The sequence below is a fragment of the Eptesicus fuscus genome, chromosome 9, assembly GCF_027574615.1.
Source record: "Eptesicus fuscus isolate TK198812 chromosome 9, DD_ASM_mEF_20220401, whole genome shotgun sequence".
In the NCBI taxonomy this organism is placed as follows: Eukaryota; Metazoa; Chordata; class Mammalia; order Chiroptera; family Vespertilionidae; genus Eptesicus; species Eptesicus fuscus.
In genome coordinates, this window is record NC_072481.1 from 12,626,832 (window position 1) to 12,639,933 (window position 13,102).

Genomic DNA, 13,102 nt, shown 5'->3' on the forward strand with positions numbered 1-13,102 from the left:
GAAGGAAGTGACTGAGCTCTTTCTTTCCACTTTCCATCCCCATCACATTAGAGTTGGATCAATCTCTGCCCAGAGCTTCTCTGATAGTCAAGGTCTAGCATACGTCTTAATGGTTAGGTCAGAGTCCACTTATGGACCGCTTTTTATACCACAAATGCTTCTGCCCGAAAGAAAGGCTCCTTGGCAGGTTCTCAAAGATGTTCTCTCCTTCTGTGATTCGCAAACTACCTAAGCATTGCCTTCCAGAGGCATGGGTAAGCCAACTCGCCAAATGGCAATAAACACTCTCTTTAATGATCAATATGGAGATAACACACTGTATAAAATCTCAGCATTTGACAAACCAGCAAAGCTATTGTTACAATATTTACCAAAGGGAAATGCACATTTGGGTTCAAAGTTATAATATTTTAATGCCTGGATTTTGAACAAAATATTTTCTTTTGGAACATTAAGTCTATAAAGATTGAGTCATCAGAAATATTTAAAATACTTTATCTACAGATAATTTAAGATTATTTTATTACAGCACAGTCCTTACAGACGGAATGAAAACAGCCAAGAGAAGCACAAGCATGCGCTGACTTGACACATAACAGCTTTGGACCATGCAGATTTAAAGAGTGGTTCCAAAGAGCAGTTTCCTTCAGACTCCGTAAATCCCTTTCTCTTGTCCAATGAATAATGAAAACGGAATACAGTTCAAAAAATTGATTCCCAGTTCCGAACTCCTATGACTGAATTTACAACTTTGAATCATATGTTCATTTCCAAATCATTTTCAAGAAAATTAAGGTCAGTTTAATTCTTTAGGACAATCCCAACCCTTGGAACAGAGTGACAGTAATAGGTTACAAAGAAAGCTCGGAATCAAATCATTTAGAAAGCCCTGCCCGGTGTGGCTCAGTTGGTTGGAGCCTTGTCCAGTACACTGAAGATTTCGGGTTCAATTCCCAATCAGGGCACATACCTACACTGCACATTTGATCATCAGTCAGGACCTATAGGCAAGGCAACCAATCCATGTTTCTCTCTCTCTCTCCTTTCCCTTCTCTATAAAAATCAATGAACATATCCTCCGGTGAGGATTTAAAAATAAAGAACTTTTAAGAGGCATTCCCCAGATTTAGCCATTTATATTCATCTTTTGTTTAAAGTCATAACAGTAATAGAAAATTAAGATTATAAAAAAGACCAAACACAGAAGTACAATTATACTTGAGTATTTATGTTCTAAAATTAGGATTAAATTGCCTCTCTTCCTTAAGTAGAAATTGGGTTTAGAGGAATTCATGTCTATGAAAGGACTAAGACAATATATTATTACAAATGGCATACCAGCTTTAAAAAGTTGAGGTTTCCTTTTTATATTAAATTTCAAATTAATCCTAAGAAATAGTACTCATATAAAAGAATACCTGTTAATACTGCGAGGGTACCAAGTATACAAGGAAACCAAATAGCTGAGCTGCCTCCATAGTAACCCAATCCAACTTTTCCTTAAGAACAAGTTACTATCTCACAAAATAGGAATATCTGTTTTGTCTTATATGAAGAGTGCTGACCTAAACCTTATAATTAAGAGCTTCCCATTTTGAAAAGTACATGATAATGAAAATTATATGAAATGCTACACATCAAGTTAGTGCTGGTTTACATGGCAATTTTATAGTATATAAGGCTGGCATTGGTGAGTTATAAGACCAGGAAGGGAAAAGTTAGTTCATACACATTTGTGAACATAAAACAAGGCACTCAGTGGCAACAGTGCTGTCCCAGAATATCTTACAGACCAGCTCCAGCAGGTAACCTTTGGTACAGCTCCTTAACCTCTTCGTGCTTGGCTTTGCCTTTGTCCACACTTTGCTTACGCATCTCAGCCATTTCAATACACCACTCTTCAAACTTGGAATTATCCCGATCTACCAGCTCTTGAAGAAAGGCTATTCAAAACAGAAAGAAAAAACAAATCCACTTTATCCTGTTTCCAGACACTGAACCATGCTGGTCTCTAAATTATATCAAACACGGGCTCATATTTTGGTGGCCGTTTCCTACTATGGTCTCCTTTTCTGTTAGAGACCCCCAACCTGAAGGCAAAAGTGAAACTGAAGACAGACACTAGAGTGTGAGTCCCCACCTGGCTATCCATGACATTACAGCCAACCAGAACCATCAGACGGCTCGAAACACAACTTCAAGATACATGCTACTGCCCTGGCCAGTGTGGCTCAGTTGGGTGCCATCCTGTGCACCGAAAGGTTGCCGGTTCAAATTCCGGTCAGGGCACATACCCAGGTTTTTGGTTCAATCCCCAGTTGGGGTTCATGTGGGAGACAGTGATGTTATTCTCTGATATCAATGCTTCTCTCTCTCTAAAAACCATAATAACGTTTAAAAAAAACCCACAACAACACACACGCGCGCACGGTGCTACAGAGCATAGAACAGTATTAGATAAAAGGGCAACTAAAGAATGCTACAGGCCAGTAGCAACTCTTTCTTCTTTTTTGAAATCTAGAAAATACTTACAAATTGAACAAAATAAAACCAAACTGTGGTTTTATTTTATAAAATGTGTTTTTATTTGATTTCAGAGAGGAAGGAGGAAGAGGGACAGAGAAAATCAATGGTGAGATGGAATCGCTGATCTGCTGCTTCCTGCACTCCCCACACTGGGGATCAAGGCATGTGCCCTGACCAGGAATCAAACCATGACCTCCTGATTCATAGGTTGACGCTCAACCACTGAGCCACGCCAGCCAGGCCCAAACTGCTCCTTAAATATTCCTGGATCACCTTTTGGATTTTTAAAAATTGCTTTTGTGGGTTTTTGTGTGTTTTGTTTTTTTTTGGTGGGAGGTTAGGGAGGTTCAATGGAATAGTTCTGTTAAAGGCTCCCTTATTTTAAAAACTCACTACTTTAAAGTAAATTTGTTATGATTATATCTACTTTCACCAATATTTACAATATGCAATCAACCTATATTAATAACAAAAACAATCTGTTCCTGTCGCTGACCTTCCAGCATGGTGTTCTAAGATATTTGCCTGACACAATCGTGGGAAGCTGCTTACCTGGTACCTGAACAGATGTATTGGGCTTTTCTTGAGTCTGAAGTCTATAAACCAACATGTATGCATTTCGAGAGCAGTGAGTTCCTTTGCCACACTTCGGTTTACGTGTCTGGGACTTGGAAGGTTCTGCTGAGGGAGGGAAATCAAAGATGATTAAATTAGAATGCCTAGTTTATTTATTCTTTCATGGGGGTGGGGTGGACTTAAAAACAATTCCTACAATATATGATCAAGAAACTTTTATATGGATCTACAACATTAAAATGCAACACAAATTTAGCAGGCTCTATAGATGTTTGAATCTTTAAAAAAGTTTCCTCCCCTCACCCCCACTACCTTGCCTGTCATATTCCATTCTCAAAAAATGGTAAGTACTGTTTTTCATGAGAACATACCTGGAACAATAAAAGTACTACTACTCTTGAGTTTTAATATTGGTCTTAAATTATAAAAATAAATCCAGACTTAATTCAATTGCCCAAAGAAATAAAATTAATACACACACACACACTCAAGACACTCTAATGAGCAAAAAGAATAAAATAATCGGTAGAAACTTTAAATGTTCTACCTGGTCTAAAAATAACAACTATTCTTGTAAGAGTATTTTCTATATTTAAATCACAAGAATAGTCAGCATATGGAAATCTGTAGAAAGATTGTCCACATGCCTTGAAAGCCAGCAAAGCCAGCAAAGCCAGCCACGCTCCTCCCTGATTCATTGGAAAAGTGGTTCTGATCCATTAAAAAAGAACAGTGGCACGGAGACACACGCTTATTCCCATTCCTTTTCCCTTATTTAGATCCCGTCCAAATCTCACCCAAAAATGACAAATTGAAAACCTCAGCCAGATGGCTCCTACTGGAAGAACCATGCACTCCTTCAGGGAATAAATGGGTATTTTGGCCTAAGAAAACTAAGTTGATGAGAGCTCCATACTAAGATACTATTTCAAGAAGTACTTCTTAAGGCAGAACTCATCACTACAAAATGGCAAAAAGCTTCCTCCCCAGAGGTGCTGCTCCCCGCTCCATGGGTGGGATAAAGACACTCAACAGGAAGGAGTAGGTACCGTCCTTGGAGCAAAGTTCCCTTGCTGTAGTTAATGCCAAAAATAAATTTCCTGACCCAGAGAAAAGGACTACAAATCCTACATATTAAATCTACTAGCCATCATGCTTAGTTTAATACTTACCATCGTCTCTCCCAATTAACCTGATAACTGAAAATATTTAAATATTTGCCTTCAAACATGACATTATGGAAACCACCTCTGGAAAAAAAATCTTTTTTTTTTTTTTAATTCAAGCATTGCTAATAAAAGATGTTCAGAGATTATGTTTAAGAAATACAAATATCCTTGACAGCCCATAACAATCTTGGACCATAATAATTTATCACAAATATTTCCGGCAAAAAAATATTTATATTTTAAAAGGGCACTCACAACTTAAAGGTTTTACCTAGATCTTCCTCAATCCCTAGTTGTAATTTCTTCCCCTCCATCTTTTCTATGTCTTCATCATTAAACTTATACCATTCACCAGACTGTGGATCTTTCACGTGGGCAATGTAGTGGCCAGAATAAGCACTCACTCCTCTGTGTATGAGAACTGCACTGAGTTCATACACATAGGACCCACCTAGGAAAGGAGAAAGTGAAAAAAATTTGGGGTAACAATATTTTTTCTTGTACCCTAAGCCTAAATGATAATGAATACAATTCTTTATGCATCTGATAGAATTCTAAACATGTCACCTAAGATTAAAAGAAATTAAGACTTACACAATAATATAAGCTCACTATATTAATTCTCCATCCCTTCATAGACAAAGCATCCTGGGTACTCAGGGTTACAAAGCTACTCTGTATTATATTTTGCCTTTCCCGGATAATTTGCCTGCGTCATATACTTAACAAAATTCTGTTTAAATTCTCCAACTTGTTACAAAAATCAATTATGCAAGCTAATGAAAGATGACTACTAAAGTAAAAATCTACTGCTTATGTAAAAGAAAAATGTTTTCGAAAAAAAATGGAAGTAAGTCATTAAGAAAACCTGTCTTTCAAAATAGGTATAGGCAAGACAACTGGAAATAAGAGAGAAAACATTAAAATTCTATACTGATTCTACACTCAGATTTCTTCATAAGCATTAGTTCCTATTCTCCTTTAAATAAACGAAACCTACACTGAATTCTCTCATCACTGATTTTTTTAAATATATATTTTATTGATTTTTTACAGAGAGGAAGGGAGAGGGATAGTTAGAAACATCGATGAGAAACATTGATCTGCTGCCTCCTGCACACCCCCGCACTAGAGATGTGCCCGCAACCAGGTACATGCCCCTGATCGGAATCGAACCTGGGACCCCTCAGTCCGCAGGCCGAGGCTCTATCCACTGAGCCAAACCAGTCAGGGCGTCATCACTGATATTTCTATACCTCTCTACCTCTCTCTTCCTTTCTGAAATCAATAAAAAAATAATTTAAAAAAATAAAGCCTGTTGGGCCAGTGGTTCATGTAAGAAGGCTTTATCCATGCAGCAATATATCAGCAAATGAATGAATATTTATATTTTAAGATACAACAAAGTATTTTAAAGTTAAAAAAATATACTGAAGATTCTAAACTTAAGTCGATGATACGGAGGACATTACTTGTGTTGGAAAAGATCACTTCTACGTTTTATTATTAAAAACGAGAAAACAATTCATTAGCAATCTCACAGACGAAACTACTATTAATACTTAAACCTGCAGGACTTTTCTAACAAATATTATCATTATCTTTCCATATCATTAAATATTCTTCTAAAAATTATTTATAATGCCTATGTACAAGTACCACACTATACTGGACAACTCCCATACTGTTGAATATTTCAGCTGGTAGCATTTTAGGGACATTACAAACAATAATTATTACCTTTGTAGTAAAAATCTTTGCACGTTTCACCACTATAATTTCCTTAAAACTGTAAGGAGTCACCAAGATATAACCAATCCCTCATTCAACAAATACACATGATGGACACGATTTAGGCACAGAGAATACAGAGGAAAGGACAGTCACAGCATTCCAGTAACTCAGTAGGGGACACAGTAATGCAAATTAATAGCCGGAGCAAAAAACACCTAACCCGTCCCAACTGAAAATCATTTAGAATTTAAAATAATTTTTAAATGCATTAACTCATCTACACTAGGAATCCTGTGGGGTTTTTTTTACACCAGGAATTCTTCATAGCATTTGCTAATTTTTTTTTTTTAATCCTCAGATGAGGATATCTTTCCATTGCTTTTTGTTTTGTTTTTTAGAGAGAATGGAAAGGAGAAGGAGAGTCAGAGAGAGAAACATCGATTGTTTGCCTCCTACACGTGCTCCAACCCAGCAAGGGATCAAGCCTGCAACAGAGGTACGTGCCCTAGACCAGAACCAAAACTGGGATCTTTCAGTCTGCAGGCCAACACTCTATTCACTGAACCAGATAGGCTAGGGCAGTATTTCCTAAATTATTAATGATGACAATAAACCACATAAGTATTGGCATTAGCAATATGACTCTATTACCATTGTATCATATCACATTACCATTGTTGCTGATAAATTTTATACTCAACTTAAGAAAGATGGTGCCCTAACCGGTTTGGCTCAGTGGATAGAGCGTCAGCCTGCAGACTCAAGGGTCCCATGTTCAATTCCAGTCAAGGGCATGTACCTTGGTTGCGGGCACATACCCAGTAGGGGGTGTGCAGGAGGCAGCTCATCGATGTTTCTAACTCTCTATCCCTCTCCCTTCCTCTCTGTAAAAAAATTAATAAAATATATATTTTTTAAAAAGACGGTAATTTGGTTTTTTTAATCCTCACGCAAGGATATGCTTTTATTAATTTTAGAGAGAGAACAAGGGGGAGAGAGAGAAACATGGATCAGTTGCCTCCTGTATGCACCGTGACCTTGGATGGAAACTGCAACCTGGATGTCTGCCCCAACCTGCAACCAGGAATCAAACCCTGGACTTCTTGGTGTATAGGACCACGCTTCAACCAACTGCGCCACACGGCCAGGGTTAGAGCGAAGGTCATTTGTTCAGCCAAATTTAACAGTGACACAGTCTGTAGTCAGCAGTTTCGTTCTTGCAGGGAAGAGCCAATTTTTAAGCCACAGTCCTGATAGAGCATCGTACATTTTAAACCTCACATATTTACCACATGGCTTCCCAACCTCCCCAATCATTTCTTTTCAAGGTTTTGTTTTATGGCTTATTTCTGCTATGAGCTTTTCGTGTAAAGAGACAGAGTTTATTACATAATTTTGACATCAAAAATTTCATAAACAGTACAGTCAATCTTAAAAGGGAAGTAAAACAGTCCTTCCAGTAAGGGCAAGATGTTGGTTTTCTCTGATAAGAATCACCCTGTTTGGTAAGGTCAAGGCTATCAAAAGAGAAAGTAGTAAACTATTTCTTGTTGAAACTATCTCATAGCATCCTAGAACTCTTCTCACCAGTGGTCACAGATATGAATTACAATATACATATTAGAATTATGTCACCTAATGTTTTTGATAAAATGTTTTTTTTAAAAAGTAAAAAATGTGGAGGCAGCTTGGAGACTTAATTTAATAAGGAATTACAGATACATATTGACACGTAAAGGTAGCAAGCGTGGGTTCAGGAACAGTGAAATATATTTTTCATTTTTTATTATTTTACTAGAGGCCTGGTGCATGAAATTCATGCACGGGGGGGGGGGCGCGCGCGCGCGCGCGCGCGTGTGTGTGTGTGTGTGTGTGTGTGTGTGTGTGTGTGTGTCCCCTCAGCCCGGCCTGCGCCCTCTGGCAGTCCAGGAACCCGCAGGGAAGGGGCCTAAGCCAGCAGTCGGGCATCCCTCTCGCAGTCCAGGACCTCCCTGCTCCTTATCACTCGGCTCACTGCTCCTTAGCGCTGCTGCAGAGGCGGGAGAGGCTCCTGCCACCACTGTTGGGCTCGCCAGCACAGCCGTAAGCCCGGCTTCTGGCAGAGCAGCACTCCCCCTGTAGGAGCACACTGACCACCAGGGTGCAGCTTCTGCATTGAGCATCTGCCCCCTGGTGGTCAGTGCGCATCACAGGGACCAGTCCTTCTGGTCATTCCGCCATAATGGTCACTTAGGCTTTTATTATATAGAGACCCTTAATTATGCAGATATTGATGAACCATCTAATCTCTGTTGTGTACGTACTCGTAGAAAATGAAGTACCATCTCAGCTCACCCAGAAAGCCTTTGTTCCCAGAGTAGGTAATAAAGCGTAGTAGTACTATTCTGTACTCATCACAGGCAGATCACAAGTTATGGTCTCTGAGCACTAGGACCATCACTGCTCAGTAAAAATGTTACCTTTATGTTCCACATAAGGCTCCATATCCAAAAGCTCTGAGAAGCCAATGTAGGTGTTCAGCTTTTTCTTATGTCCAGTTTGCCTAAGCAAGAGAAAAGCTAATTATAGTTACATTTAAAATAATCATAAAACAATGCATAAGCTGTCAGCTATCTTAATAAACTCAACAGATTTCCTTCTTCAAAGACCCGGATAAGCAAATGTAATACTGTCTTAGAATTGGGCAAAATAAATCAATCACTTAAAAGGTATGAATTTAAAGTGCTAATTCCAAACACAGCACTTTTTTTCAGAGGTTTGGATTTAATCACAAAAGGAAACCCCAGATGCTCCTGCTTTTTTATGGAAGAAATGACTGGTTTTAATGATAAAATAGAAGATATATATTCCCATGGAGTTGAGGGTACCAAAATGAGTAGAAAATTTTACTCTAGTTCTTAATAATATAGAATGTCAAGGTAATTCAGTTCCCACCTAAATGTTTGCTTTTCCTTTGCATCTTAAAAATAATTACTGAGAATAAAAAATAAGGAGTCTCTACTTTTTCTAGTTCTGAATTTTATGTCTAGCTTCTTTAAGAACTTTGTGATAAAATCATGAAATACACGGATTTCAAATCAACAGGCTCCATCTATAACTTTCACCCTCAAAGCTAGCATTACAAATTATAAGCATTTTATCACCTGTCTACAGTAAAATCTGCACATTATGCCACAATGAGCTACAAACACTACCACTTGCACATACTTACCTGTCAAAGACAAAACGCATGAGCTGCAAGTTCAGAGTGCAAGGAAGGCTTAGCAGTCGGATCTTCCTTGTTGCATTCTGTTTACTTTGACAATTTTCACAGAAGTATCGATTGTCTCCTTCTAGTCTTTCTTCCTGATAAGGAATAAGACATTATATTTTAAAAACTAGAAGATGGAAAGGAAAAATACCACATGATCTCACTCATTTATGGATAATAAAGAACATTACAAACTGATGAACAAAAAGATAGATACAGAGTCAGTAAAGCATCAAACAGACTTTCAAATTACAGGGGGAAAGTTAGGGAGAGGTGGGGGAGATAAGAAACCAAACGAAGAACTTGTATGCATGCATATAAGCATAAACAATGGACGCAAAACTCGGGGGTGAGGGCATGTATGGGTGTGGGGTGGGGGTGGGGGGCAATGGTAAGATATGTACACATATAATACCTCAATAAAAAAAAAGTCAATAAAAAATAAAAAAAAAAGTCAAAAAAAAAGATAAGATTTTTAAAAAGTGATCAAATAATTTCAGTTTAATTAATAGCTCCCATTCAGACTGTTTAAAATCAAGCTACTCTAAATAATGAAGGACATGTAAGATAAAAGGCACTGCTTTCGCCTTTTTAAAATTGATGTACCTCTTTTCAAAATGTACGACTTTTTAAATATTTGTTTTTGGGTCCTCTGTCCTGTTAACGCAGGTTAGAGGATTATAAGGAAGTGGGTTTTAGAAGCATAGAACAGACTTCGGAACCTCAGAGAAGGGGGGCGGGAATAGATCAAAGAACTTGTATGCATATATGCATAACCCATTTGACACAGACAGTAGGGTGGTGAAGGCCTCAGGCAGGTGGTGGGGGCATAACAGAAGGGGTCAATGGGGGGAAGAAGGGGTCATATGTAATACTTTCAACAATAAAGATTTAATTTAAAAAAAAAAAAGAAATTATCATATGCATTTTGATACAGCATAATTAATTTAAAAATAGTGAATAGGTACAAACTACACATGGGCACCACAATACAAAATTAATTTTACACACACACACACACAAATTTTACACACGCATGCACACGCACACACTGTTAAAATTATTGAACCACATAAGAGAAAGCTAAAAGAAGAGTGCAGGAAAATTCAATGTTACATATTGCTAACGGAAGTTTCTTTTTACATTTTTCCTTTTTGTTTCTATAATAGCTTTTGATACAGATTACTATAAATAATACTGGCACCACCACTTTATTCACTTGGCTCCAGGATCCCACATTCACTTGTTTCCCTCTTAACTCACTGGCCAGTCCTCCCCCTCCTCAGCATCCTTTGCCCACTGCTCCTATCTCCCTGATTTCTTCATGCTTGAATGTCCCAGGGCTCAGTCCTTAGTCCTTGTCTCTCATCCCTGGGGATTTTTTTTTAAATATTTTTATTGATTTCAGAGAGAGGAAGAGAGATTGAAACAACAATGATGAGAGAATCATTGATTGGTGCCTCCTGCATGCCCCCTTCTGGAGATCAAGCCCACAACCCAAGCATGTGCCCTTGACCAGAATCGAACCCAGGATCCTTCAGTCCGCAGGCTGACACTCTATCCACTGAGCCAAACCGGATAGGGCATCCCCGGGAACTTTATCTAGCTTCAATTTATCCCTCAACTATACCTCTTAAATGTAACATGCCCCAGTGCAAACTCCTGATTCCTCTCCCAAACCTGCTCCTCCCATAATCCTTCACATCTGGGTTATGGCAACCACATTCTTCCAGGTGCTCAGGCCAAACTTCGTAATCCTTGATACCTCTTGCTCTCCATACCCAACCTGCAAATTTCATCAGCTCTACTTTGAAAATGTATCTAAAATCCAAACACATCATCTCTTCAGCTAACCCTTGGTCCAAGCCACCATCAGCCTCTGTCTGCCCTGGCCCCACATCAGCCTCCTCTTCTCAAGACAGCACCCAGGTACCCTGTTAAAAACAGGTTACATCCCTCCCACGCTCACAACTCTTCAATGGCATCTCACCTCATTCGAAGTACAAGTCAAACTTCTGACAAAGGTGTACCAGGCCCTATCCGAAACGGTCGTTGGTTATCTCTACAACTTCATCTCCGGTCTTTCTCCTCTTGTTTGTTTCGCTTCCGTCACAAAATATCCCAAATATGCTCCTCCCGATTCTTGCATGGCTCACACCATCACCTTCTATCGCTTTATTTCTAATTGTAACCAACCTCACCCTCACCCCTGCCATATTCTCCACCTTTCTTCCCTGCTTTAGTGTTCTCCACAGCACTTGTCATAGCTGACACTCTTTGTATTTTACTTATATTTTACTGCCCCTCCCTGACCCCACCATTACACTAGAAGCTGCTTAAAGGCAAACATGTTTTGTCTGTTTTGCTCACTATGGTTCTCCCGACAGCTGAAACAGTGCCACAACCGCGACCACTCCACACCTAGCTGAGTGGACTCAATAAATGAGTATCTCCAGCATCTAATGGTTGTGCTAAGGGAGTAGGAAACGTACAAAAATAATAAGTTCATCTATTATGTTATGCGTCTGTTCCTACTTGACAGCAAAGGTTTCCTCCTAGCAGCTTTCCCCCCAGAACAAAAGGAGACCACTTCCACATCAGTACGTAATTCTAAATATACAGAAAGTAGAAACATCAAGGGGCAGACCTGAAGAATGACCACAGTGATGTAGAAACTATTTACATTCAACACATTCTAGCTCTCATTACAGGAAAATGTAAATTAAACAAAGTAACAGCTTCGATTTTCTTCAACACTCTATTACCCCTGATCATACAGTAAGTTTTTATATACATAAAATAACCTGAAATAGCCAAAAAATTATTTTAAGATGCAGCCTGCTTCAATACTTTCTAATTTACTAAGGTTCTTCTAGATCATTACATAACCAGAGGCACTTCATATATAGACAATGTTGAAATGACTGTATCCATTAAATCAAAAACCATTCAGAATAGTATTTAACCGTGAATGAGCAGAAACAATATATACACCAAAACTGAATACCTTCAAAAATTCCGAGATACAATCTGTTAACTGTTTGTGGCCTTGGATATTTAACTCCAGTTCATAAAACTTTGATAAAAGCTTAGACTCTCTGCCGCACTGACTGCAACTGTAATGAAAGAGTGATAAAATTAAGATCAGGGTGGGAAAAACAAAGTTCTATTGTTTTACATCCTAGAAATATGGCTAGAAGCATTTACTCCCTTAATTCTCTTTCACAGAAATTATTTACCCTATATGTACTTAGTGAATAAGTGAACAGAAAGGGATCGGTGAGGCCATGTGTTTTATGATTAGGAAAGTTTTTAAGTTATTCTACACTTACTCTTAGTATTCTAGCTGACTTTAATCTTAACTCTTTCAGCTCACACCACAGCCACAAAATAAATGGCAAGTGCTCAACCAGACAAGGTTCCCAACACCTGGATGGGTTCAACTGTAACTATCCAGACAGTTGTTTACATGTTCCCATGGCAACGTATTGCTATAAATATTTCAGGTCCCATGATAACCCACTAAAGCTATAACTTGGAACTGAACTAAAAATTAGATAACGTATGAACGGCTGTCCTAGAGTAAAACGTATCACGGAGAGCGGAAACACACTTACACAGTGACGTAAGCATATTCCCCGCAGAACTGCTGCTGGACAATGTTCCGCACGTCTGGGTTCTTTTGTTTAGACAAAGTCTCTTCCAAAAGCGACATAAAGAGCTTTGAAAACTCTTGGGCATCCTACAACACCAGTTTGGGTTAATAAAAAGAAAAATCATATCTTGCTTTTCAACTTCTGACACAAACAGAAATAAGTTAAATATTCCCAAAAACCATCTGTACTTG

At 38.6% G+C, this 13,102-nt stretch overlaps 1 protein-coding gene across 5 annotated transcripts in view; it reads right to left on the reverse strand.

Annotated features, from left to right (window-relative positions):
- USP48 (ubiquitin specific peptidase 48) overlaps positions 1–13,102 on the reverse strand; it is a 69,616-nt gene that overhangs the window by 34,698 nt on the left and 21,816 nt on the right. For 3 of the 5 annotated variants that reach the window (XM_028155388.2, XM_008148122.3, XM_028155393.2), the window contains 7 exons: positions 12,873–12,997; positions 12,263–12,371; positions 9,217–9,350; positions 8,465–8,547; positions 4,543–4,722; positions 3,079–3,207; positions 1,794–1,943 (listed from right to left, as the gene is read on the reverse strand). In XM_028155388.2, coding sequence (XP_028011189.1) covers positions 1,794–1,943; positions 3,079–3,207; positions 4,543–4,722; positions 8,465–8,547; positions 9,217–9,350; positions 12,263–12,371; positions 12,873–12,997 — 910 coding nt within the window. The remainder of the gene's footprint in view (positions 1–1,793; positions 1,944–3,078; positions 3,208–4,542; positions 4,723–8,464; positions 8,548–9,216; positions 9,351–12,262; positions 12,372–12,872; positions 12,998–13,102) is intronic. The other 2 variants (XM_028155390.2, XM_028155389.2) reach the window with 1 other exon arrangement.